Below are 11,642 nucleotides of genomic sequence, written 5' to 3' on the forward strand. Positions count from 1 at the left end.
CATATTGAAGGACAATCATAATTTGGAACATAAATTGTATAATCATAATAATATTTTATATTATTTTTATTGTTATTACTATTGGGCTAATAAACTTATTTAAATTTAACGAGATCATTAAATATCCAGTAAAGCATGTAAATTACATTTTTATTTTAGAAATGAGTCACTTAATTTACTCTTATTTTTTTTCCATATCCGTGCGCCGCTAAGATCGCTCTTTTCTTTTCTAAAATAAATAAATAAATAAAAGCTGCCGAACATATTCAGTGGATTCCGTCCACACAACCTACAAAGTACAGAACAGACTTCTTCACCACCGCTGTATTATTTTAAGAAATACAAGTTTATTAAGAAATTGACAAACCTAGAAAAAAAAAAAAAAACAGGGCAAAGTGCTAATTAAGATGTAACATGGCCCCGACATGGATGAGACATAGCTAATCACATTTATTTAAAAAAAAAAAAAGCTATAATAATTAAAAAAAAGATTAACAAAAACCTGGCACTGACTGGCGTCATACTAGAATTTACATCTTTACAAAAACATAGTAATGAAGTAATTTGAAAAGCCCTGAATTGTTTTTCTTCTTCTTTTTTCTATATATTTTTTTAATATTTATTTTAATGTCTGATGAATATTTTACCAAGACCTTCTGAAAACAACCGCTTCCGACTAAGTCTGTGCAGGCCTCGCTCTGTGCAGATTAATTTAAGTCAGAACCAATCCCGGTCTATTTACAGATTCAAGCACCGGTTTTAAAATGGGGCATCTTATACCCTCATCTCATCAGGGAACTCTGAGAGAAGCCGTGCGTAAAAGTCGAAGAACTCTTTACGCATACCGAACAGCTGCAGCTGGAGTTGTGTCGACATGTCCGCAGCAAAAGCCTGTTTTTCATGTCACAGTGACCAGACCAGAGTTACGGCCATCAGTCTGAAGATCGTGCTACCTGATGTGCGCTGATCTCTTCCATTTTGTGAAACGCTCCCCCTCAGTTATTATAGAGCAAGCATTTCTCCATCGGCTTTCCCATCAGCTGGACCCGAACAGCTCAGCAGAACGGTCTCTTTAAAGAATACTGTTGGTTCTGTTTTGAAATCACAGGAATCAGCTCTTAGAGTCTTCATTTGTACAGAGAACAGTCCCAGCGGGTGGAGTTTAAATATCAATCCTCGTGTGTAACGCCGAGTGTTTGCTCTCGTGTTCCCAGTAAGAGCAGTGCATCATGGAGAGCTCCGCGGGCTGGCGGGAGCAGGCAAACTGCAGGCCGGCTCCGTTGCTGGAGGAGACCGGTGGAGGTGCTGCGGTGGCCGGGCTTAGCTGCTGCGCGTGGTGGGGGTGATGGTGGTGGCTCATGCCGTTGTAAGAGTTTACCATGCTGGGCAGCGCCATGCTCTGAACCCGGGAGTAGGGGTTGTAGGACGAGGGGGCCGTCAGTCCCTTCACGTTCACCGGACTCACGTTGCCACCGGCCATCTGACAGGACGTGTAGGACATCGGGGTGGGCGGCTGGCCTAACGACCAGGAGTTGTTCATGAAGCTGGACTGCAGGTACTTGGGTGGGGTCAGGTAGCCGTAGCCGTCCCCTCCGAACAAGGCCTTCCCCGGCTGGAAGTGGGCTGGCGGGGGTCTGAAAGGCCGCTTCATCCTGCGCCGTCTCCTGTAGTTCCCTTTCTCGAACATGTCCTCACAGGCCGGGTCCAGGGTCCAGTAGTTCCCCTTCCTCTCGCCGCCGCCCTCCCGCGGAACCTTGATGAAGCATTCGTTGAGACTCAGGTTGTGCCTGATGCTGTTCTGCCAGCCTTTCTTGTTCTTCTCGTAGAATGGGAATTTGCTGATGATGTACTGATAAATACCGGACAAAGTGAGGCGCTTCTCTGCGCTCTCCCGGATGGCCATGGCGATGAGAGCGACGTAGGAGTACGGCGGTTTCTGGGACGGGTCGGGCTTTTCTGCAGCTTTTTCCTGGTCCGGGTCCTCTTTGGGTCGCTCCTTCTCCTTGCTCGTGTTCGTGTCATGGATCAATAAGGCTATCTGGTCCTCCTCCGGACTTTGGTAAGTGGCCATCATTGCGCACACCAACGCAAATTAACTCCAGTCCGACGAGCAAAGTGTTATTTGCAGAAGCGCAGGATGCACTTCGAGTTGAAAGCGTAAAGACACCTTCTTGTTTCCTCCGCTGGAAATTATTGTAGACTGATTTCAAAAGGCGCAACCCAGGTTCAGGTTTGCGAGCCCGTAAGCCCAGCCCTTCCTTGGCTGTTTCTGCTCCAATGCTGTCTGTGGAGCGACGTAGCGCTCTGTGATTTGCGCCTGGATTCTTTTCCCGCCTCCACCAGTCACAGTCAATGAAAAATATAATAAGCCCCTGAGCACACGTTAAAATCTGGCTGTATTACTCAAAACAGAATAACACGGATAAAAAGCTAAGTGCATCCAAACAGAGAGAAGACAAACAGCCAATATTGGGCATGTTAATGCATCTGAAAGAAAATATTGATACTAAAATGTACTTGTGTTCAACTCTGGTTTAAATGAGGATCTTGGTTTATTTTTATTTATACTATTACATAAATTAAGCAAATCAGGTTTTGATATGTTTTTACATTGGCAAAACAAACTTTTACATTTAATCAACAACATAAGTCTAACAATTAGATTTTATCTGATGATATTGTTTTTTTTTATCAGTATGTCTGATTAGAAGTCATCCAAGATTAGCAGCTAAAACACGTCTAAATAAATAGCGTTTAATCCGATTCTTAACTTGCTTAACTAAATTTGCCAGTATTTCAACTAATAGTTTAGGATAATTTCGATTTTTTAAAAGTCTTTTAGGCTAAAAAGAAACATAAAATAATACAATAAAAATAAAAATGAGAGTTGCTTTGGGATTAAGGGATAAAATGTAACTCATCAAGTTTTTACATTATTCTAACAAGGCATGTTGACATTTTCCCCAGAGCCACAGCTGGGATTGCCTCAGGGTTAAAAAGCTCAGCCTGCTTGCAAGTTCGGCTTTAGCATGAGAGCTAAGGCTAATCTTGTTAAAGCTGGATGTATCCTTAAATTATTGCTACATCACAGGAAGCTTGTAAACCAAATATTATGATTGCTTTCACTTATTAATTCACAGTGCAACTCACAGAAACCACCTCACTGTTATCGCCTTCATACTGCAATGGGAGTAATAGTTAATTATCCTTATGGAAATACTGAGGTAGGATTTGTTACCAAAATAAAATTCATGTTGAGAGAAGAAAAAAAAAGACATTTTATAGTGTATTCTTTCTGTGAAATTGCTTCTGTTTTGTTTCAGAAGTCTTACAACTACTTCAAACACAAGTTGTGGCCAAATGCCAAATTGACAGTACTCCGCAACAATTCCACGCACATTAGCAAACTTTGGCGTGTTCACAGCTTCTTGGAAAACCACGACATAGTCGGTGCGGCTTAATTAGGTCGCAGTGCGTGCAGAGGTATCCGTTTCCCCGACCACCCATGAGGGTCCCTTCGGCTTTCTTCGGGAGAGGATTTCCGTGCTCTGGGAGCCTGTGCAGGTGGAACAGCACTAGCATGTGTGTCATCACCCTGCAGCCAGGCTGCAGCCAGGCTGCGGCAGCTGAACAGCGGTGAGAGCCAACCATCTCTCAACGTGCTATTACTACCACCTCACAGCTCCGAGCCAGGTCCCCCTACCCCCGCCCCCACATGTTTAAGATGGAGAGCATTTCCCGATCATCATAACACCACCATTAAAGCCTCTGTTTTGTAAGCATTTGCCCTAAAATAAGGCATCATTCAGTGTGTTCGGCTAATTAATCCATCTCCCAGATGACACGGGATACAAATGTGCAGAAGAATAACACCTAATAATTCAGAAAATGAAAATAACTTTATAAGACACACATTTTCTGCCAGACTTTCGTTTCATAGTAATAATTGTCTCGATAAATATTTTTGCTGTCAAATTTTGCTGTCAAATTTTGCTGTCAAATTTTATACATATATATATATATATATATATATATATATATATATATATATATATATATATATATATATATATAAAACTAATACAGGACAATATACGAATGGTACAAATAAATTGTAGTCATTGATTTTGTTCTGTTAAATAAACAGTGATATGAATAAAACCTGCTTGCGCTGTTTTAAGGAAATGTTTAATCTAGCGTGACAGCAGTTTTTTTTTTTTTTGACAGTAGCAGATAAATCTGATTGATGATGCCTAAACTTATCTTTGGGGTTTATCAGATATTTTGCCTGTTCAGAGAAAAGTTCCTGGACGTACTTTATACTAACCAGCCTCCTGAACTTCTCTCTCAAGATGTTTTTTCTCGCGGGATTTCAGTATTTGGGGCCCTGGTTATAACTTGCAACTGCATGCACGCGCCTCACAGGATGTTTCTTTTGATAAAATAGCCTATCAAAAATAAGCAACAAACAGCCAACAATTAAATTTTCTTTTATTTTCGATCTCGTATGTCACATTTTTGAATAATTCATGTTGACAGTACTCCGCAACAATTCAACGCACATTAGCAAACTTTGGCGTGTTCACAGCTTCTTGGAAAACCACGACAAGTTAATTAGGTCGCAGTGCCATAGCCAAAAATGCTTTATATAGGAAAATAAGAAAATTACATTTTTGTCCTCTGTTTTGGAATTTTAATTTATGTCTCTCGTTTTCTATTAGATATCTTTTCTTTGTTGTTGAGCGACAGGATTAAAATACATTTGCTGTACAGTGACTTTTTTGGCCTGCACATGAATGAGACAGCAGGTCTACACATTCTCCTCAGTGAACCCTGTATTAGTCAGAGTAGACTGTGTTTTCAGTCTAAATAAATATACATCCTTTAAAAGTCGTCTCCAGTGATATCCTCTCGAATAACCGCTCCAATAAAAAGAAATCCAATCGTCTGAAATATTGAGTCTGTTTTTGTTGCACGAGTAATAAAACCGATGAGTAAAGTAACCTATTATTTTAAGACAATAGAGCGGAAGTTAACAAAAAAACTTAAATTCTCCTGTTTTTAGTAGCTTTTCCAGGACTCTTTCTGCTTGGTCACCCAGGTGTTTTTATCAATCTCAGTCTATTTTTATATTAAAAATAGATATATATTAAGACAGTGCAGCAACACCTATGTTTAGCTATTTTCTCACAACATGACCGCACCGCTTACAGTATAAGAGGATGTTTAGCTTCTCCGCTGTCAACTTTACGTGCTAAAGAGCGATTTATTGACGTCAGACCAACATCGAAAAAAAACTGGAGCTGAGCTGGAAGGCCTGGAGCTACATTTCAAAGCTTTTCTCAACCCCTTGATAGGGTGACAAAACATGTTGGAGCGAGAGAGAGCATACATGTGGTGCAGGCCTAAAAGGCGACACCGAGGTGAGGGACCTGAACCATCACTGTAACCATGGAATAATGGCGTTTGAAAGAGTGGAATTCCTGTTGCCGCGCACTTCCTGCCCGAGTGGATCCATGAGAAGGATGTTTATGATTGCGCGTGCGGGTGGAATGCTGCAGACGGAACCGCTGGGTCAGGTCGGGACCGGAGAACACCCACTGAGACTGCTGAGGCTCCAGTCCGCCAAAGAGAAATATCACTAATAATAATAATAATAATAATAATAATAATAATAATAATAATAATAATAATAATAATAATAATATATTAAATATTATATTTTAAAATAGGCATATTCATTGAAATATGTCGTTGGGTTATATGGGTTGTTAGAATAACGTTGCGCAAAAACGGCTTGATTATTATGATTATATTTTTTATACTTAGTATCTTTAAATTATCTATATTTCAGTAAGCATTGTTTGCATAAATAAGCCCAATAAATAAATAAAAAACAAACTTTTGATAGTAATTTTGTATTGTTAATAATATTAATATTATTTCAGCTATATTGCCATAAAAGCTGGCACATAAATAGTAATTAGTTTAACTGAATTTATCTCTTTGCATTATGTTTAAGCAATGTAAGTTGCGCATGAATAAAATTAAGAACTATATAAAAGGGAGCAGTCCTTATTAAATCCCTTTATAGATGTTTGTAAACTAAGTGATAATTTCATGCTACATACATTTTACTGGTGTTCATCACATAATAATAAAGATATAAAAAGTCAAAATAGTATTAACAAATATTATTTTTTTTTTAAGTTGGAGTATTTGTGTGATCACTGCACAGAGAAGACACCTCTTTGTTCTTGGTTTGTCCCAGTTTGGCCTCTGGATCATTTGCATCTGGAGCGCCTACATGATCATAAACATCAACAACACATCAGTGCTCTTCACTGGAATCTTTATGAGGCCCTGCACTAGATAGGGAAAGGGGGAGGTGATGGGAGGAGGCAAAGAGGAAGGATAAGGATGCACCCCTAGCTCTCATGCAGCGTCCCTAAAATGGGTCTTGTTTTCTCAGAGACTGGAGACAACTTTATGCAACTTTGTACTTAGAATTTTTATGTTCTGTTGTCAGGCAAAAATAAGGTTCGTCATGGAGTTTGCATCAGTTGGTGTTGGTTGTGTGACACTTCCTCACGTTGCACAGTGGATCCCCTTCTCCTTCAACTATACAACTAATTGTATTCCAATTCATGCTATTCTATCTTCACCTATATCCTCCTGTTGCTTTCATTAGCTCCTTTAGATTAGTCACTCAGTAGCCTGCCATGTTTACATTTCTTATCGGCTCCAGGAAGCCTATAAGAAGTTTGCAGAGTAGGTCCTGTGACATGCTCATAATGAATCAAAACGTAAATCACGATGTAAAAACTCCATGTGGTAAATTGAAAAAATAGTATAAGTCAGAACACGAGCGATAAAAACTGAAGTAAGTTATTGTCGGGAAGTGGAGTAGGAGGAGGTTAGAAAGGTAAAAGCAAAGGAGAAAGTGGAGGAGAGCCTCGTTGTGTTCTGCGGAGCTGAAACTCTGACGGCTCCTGCCAACAAGCTTTTCTTTGAGGTTTTTTCTGAACCGCTGCCAGAGCTGAAATGATTAACAGGAGCCGAAGTGTGCATATTCAAGCCAAGAGAGAACCTGTATGGATCTCAAAATACATCTGAATAGAGTAAGAGAGAAAGAGTTAAAATAAGGTGAACCAGGGTTTGACAGATTTGAATACAAGAACAAAAATTGCACACCCAGCCTCCATTTCCCTTCTCGGAGAATAAACTTCCTAAAAGCACAAAGGCCAATCACATTAACCCCTGAAACAGCTTGGCACTGCCAAACTCCTGCATCACAATCCCAACGTAACCCCAGACCTCTTCTTGTCATACTGATCCCAGCTGGGGATTAGATTTCATCCCAAATCAAAACAAGTCACTTCGTTAGAGGTAATTACACAGGTAGCCTATCTCGTTGGGCAAACAAACATGGCTGCCAGCTGACACCCCGAAGACAGATCAAAGTGAGGGTCTGACAAGCCAATGGGACGAGAGTATTCAGAGCGCTCACAGACTCTTCATGTGCTCCTCCACTCATGTGATTGGTTCTCACCCTGTTCCTGGAGACAGAGATGAGATTCTGCAGATGAAAGATGTGAAGGAATCAGAGGTAAGCAAAATGACCTTTACAGTTGAGCTGCATGTGAGAACGGTGTTGCGTTAATGGTGCAGAACAGCAGAGACTTGCTGTACATGCTGTTGCAAGGGGGCTGCTGTGCTCTGGTGGTCCGTACGTGAACCCGCCTGGATGGGGTAGATGTCGTACATGTCATCCTGACTCTTGTAATGACAAGTCTGCGATAATGGGCCGTTTAATGCTTTGTTCCTCATATTTCATGTGTCATATATCATCATAGCCTGTTAAAGGTTAGGATTCCTTGTAAAAGCCATTTTAAAAAAAAGATATTTCTCTAGATTAAAATGCTCCATTTCTATGATTAACATCTCACAAAACACATTCAGGAAAATTCCTCAAGCTAACCGTTGGTACAGCAGAAGCACTTCTGCTCTGTCAGTTTCTCTTTTTTCCGCTTCACAACCTTCATTTGAACCCTAATGTTGCCCGGGCAACTAGGCAAGGTTATTCCAGCTTTCCACAAAGCACCACCCTACCCATGCACTATAAAGCGAGTCTATGTGGGCCGCAGAATAAAGGTAAGAGATGTTATCTCATGACCACATGGACAGTGAGAAATGGGAAGCCAGATAGAGCTCTCTGAGCACCAGCTGTTCATTGTGACCTTACTACCTGTTTTCCCCATCACTCTCATCTCTGTTTTGTGTGGCTCTTGTGTGTCTTCGTTATCTCTTCATCTTCTTATTATTCATAAAAAGCAGATATAGCTAAGGGTCCACACAATGCCACTCTGCTAAGTGGACATTGTTCTTGCCTGTGAGAGAGGCACTGTTGCATGAGAAGGTTGTTGCACACGTACAAATGTATAAAGGTTGGCCTTAAACCGGAAGAGTTGGCACAAAACATAGAATCAGTAGGTTCCAGGATCTAAGACACAAGTAGATTCCTCTTGGACAATTTCTTTTCTATTTTAAGATAAAAAAGAGAAATCTTATTTAAAAAATTGCTTTCATTTTTAGGTCATATTTTATTAGCTAATTAAATGAGTCAAATACAAATTACTTGTATTGTTGCTGTGTTTGTCTTTTTTTTTTTGTGGGATCAAACCAGATCTATATTTTAAATGGAACATCCTGTATAAATAAAGGTTAAATACAAATAATAATTAAAAAGGGGGCTGAAAAAGTGTTCAGACCCCTTGAACTGGTTTAGCCACAAATACTGATTAACTTTATTGGGAGTTTAATAAACTACCACAAAGTAATGTATAATTGTAAAGTGGATAGACAGTAATATATGTATTTGGTGCCTCCTGCTACAATGGCTAATGCAACTCTTTTGGATAATATCCATTCAATGTTTATCTGTAAGATAAACATACAATTTTGCAGAAAGAGGATGGATATTTCTTTTTCCTGTGGGATCAAAAATGATAAAAAAACACATAATATAAACTAATTACAAGAAATACTGATAGTTTTAATGTAATCCTTTTGTACTGCAAGAAAAAAAAAGCCAAAGCTGTTAATTTTGCTCCACATACACTAATTTGGATGCAAGTCAGAAATGTCAATACTGGACTCATCCCACATGCAGTAACTGTGGTGTGTAGCTCATAATTTGATAAAACTCCCCACAAAATTATAAGACATAAACTGGAATAATGAACATGAAAATGTCTACATAATCCTACATTTCAATATTATTGCAAACTTGTAATTTTCACTTTGTCATGGTGAGTAAAGCAACTATCATTAAAAAAAAAAACAAAAACAAAAAAAAAAACCCTCCACTCCCACATGTTTACACGGTCATCATTTTTTGTGTATCCATGGTCAAATTCTCATAGACGATATTTGAAGCCACTGCTGTTAACCTCATACAGATGCAATAAACAGCCTTTGAAGATGGTATCTGGAAAGCACGCACGCCACCAAAAACACAGTGTGCTCAGCCAGCAGTGTCACCCTGCAGGATCTGCTTAGAGAGAGCGCGCACCGCAAGAACCTCTCCGATTACAGCTCCCCTGCTTCTGCTTTGACCACAATAACAAACAGGAAATCCATTCAATGGGAGGCACATGCACACGGAGACAAAATCAATCAAACCGAAAAGAAATACTTATGAACCGCACAGACAACAGAAAATGTGGCTGCAAGAAAGCTTGACAGTACAGTTGCGGCTAATGACTATTTTAGTTGTCAATTTATTGATTATTCTGATGATTAATCGATTAATCGGATTGAACACATTGTCGCATTCTTCAGATTTTTCTAATATGATATTAGGAATACATTAAAAGATGCAAATAAATAATTAAATTCCATTTTTGAATAAGAAAATAAACATTTTGTTGCATAAAATACAATAGCAGCATTCCTCTCGTGAACGCTTGATCATTTGTAGTCCCCCCAAAAACTTCCAACATTAACATGTTTTCAGCTCTGCCTTTTCAGCTTGATTTAGAATCAATACATCGTCGGGATGATCTGTTGATTATTTTTGGGGTTAACTAATCCAATTAATAATTGGATAGCAAAATATGGTTAATAGGAGATTTTTTTTTTTTTTTTTACAGAATTTGAACCAGGTGAAGCTAAAACTGCCACTTGAGGAGTTCTGGGTGATTTACAGTCAAAGGTTTGCAAGTTTTCCTATATTTTTTGTACAATTTTTGGCTTATTTGTTACTCTGAGCGTGTTGGTATTTCAGCAAATGGCCTTTTATAAATTTAATCTGCATACGCCAGTTAACAATTAATCGATTATTGCACTGGTTAGCAATTTTTCAGTAGTCGAGTTATCACGATTAATGCGATTAATTGTTTCAGCCCTACGTGACAGTTGAACAAGAGGAAAACACAAAAATTTTAAGGTTCCTGTTTACAGCACAAATTCCTCTGGAAAGTTTGTCTGAATAATAATATTTATTTTTCTTATAATTACCAAATTACCAAAGCAAAAATAAACCGACATAATACAGTGAATATAATAAAGAATTACCCTCTGTCAGTGTAAAACCGGTGGTTGTCAGAGTTTCCAGTCTGACAAGGTGATATCCATCACCGTTTGATTCAGAGTGACGGAGGAAAAGAGGAGGATTAGAAGAGGAGAACGTGCCCCAGAGAGAGCAGAGCAGGGCCAGGGCAGAGCAGGGGGGATAAAAGGAGGGAGCGTGAGCGCTTCCTTTGGTGGGTTTCCCCCCGAGGGCAAGAGAAGAGGAGAGGGGCTGCTCCCCTGACAGATCTGAAGATGTCCTGTTTTGCTTTCGCTCAGCTCTCCCTCTTCCTGCAGGAAGCAACATCATGCTGGGCACCAAAGTCTTGGCAAGCCCTGGCCGTCGAGGTCTGGTACTGATGTGCGCCGTCTACAGGGGTAATGTGCTGCTAATAGGTCGACAGACAGATGTGCAACAAGTCAGAAGTGATTGGCGTGAGAAGTCGAGGAAGAGGCCTGCAAGTAGCTGAACGTGTTCACGCGGAAAGATCACAATGTGGCATCTGGGAAGCGTGTCACAACTCAGACACACAAAACCATAAACAAGAAATGTGGTATGAGCATGAATTTAGTCCCCCAGAGTCTCTGTAGAACCGCATTTTATTGCAGTTTCAGCTGCATGTCTTTTGGGGGATTTCTCTGTCAGCTTTGCACATCTAAATTTCTCCACAGTCTTCTTCTGGATGGAGAACATCAAGTTTTAAGTCCTTCTACACCTTGTCAATTGGTTCACTGAGGCACGAAACACTGTAGCTCCTGCTTTATGTTTAGGGTTGCTGTGAACCTCCACCCCAGCCCCCTGGCAGGTTTTCTTAAAAGATTCCCCTGAATATCATCTTCATTCAAGTTGCCATCAACTCCGATCGGGATCCATATCCCTGCTTCCAGGAGGAGTGAATGCTGGACACCAGTGACTCTATGCAAGGTTTTCTTAAATTACTTTCAATAATTAAGTGAGCTTAGCATACTGCTTGATAACTCAGTTCAGTCGGAGTGTATGAATGGTTGAAATGAAATGACTTTTTGCAAAGTGCCTTGAGATGACATTTGTTATGAATTGGTGCTATATA

General features: G+C 39.8%; 1 protein-coding gene across 1 annotated transcript; it reads right to left on the reverse strand.

Moving 5' to 3' along the window:
• Nucleotides 1-327: 327 nt before the first annotated feature.
• Nucleotides 328-2,250, reverse strand: foxl2a (forkhead box L2a). Its single transcript, XM_015041209.1, has one exon. The coding sequence runs from the start codon at nt 2,072-2,074 to the stop codon at nt 1,163-1,165; it is 912 nt and encodes a 303-aa protein (XP_014896695.1). The 5' UTR covers nt 2,075-2,250; the 3' UTR covers nt 328-1,162.
• Nucleotides 2,251-11,642: the final 9,392 nt, after the last annotated feature.

Source organism: Poecilia latipinna, unplaced genomic scaffold (genome assembly GCF_001443285.1).
Source record: "Poecilia latipinna isolate Pla-1442-1.1 unplaced genomic scaffold, P_latipinna-1.0 Scaffold542, whole genome shotgun sequence".
Taxonomy (NCBI): domain Eukaryota; kingdom Metazoa; phylum Chordata; class Actinopteri; order Cyprinodontiformes; family Poeciliidae; genus Poecilia; species Poecilia latipinna.

Coding starts and splice junctions, on each gene's coding strand:
- foxl2a (XM_015041209.1), bottom strand. CDS start 2,074: ATGATGGCCACTTACCAAAGTCCGGAGGAGGACCAGATAGCCTTATTG.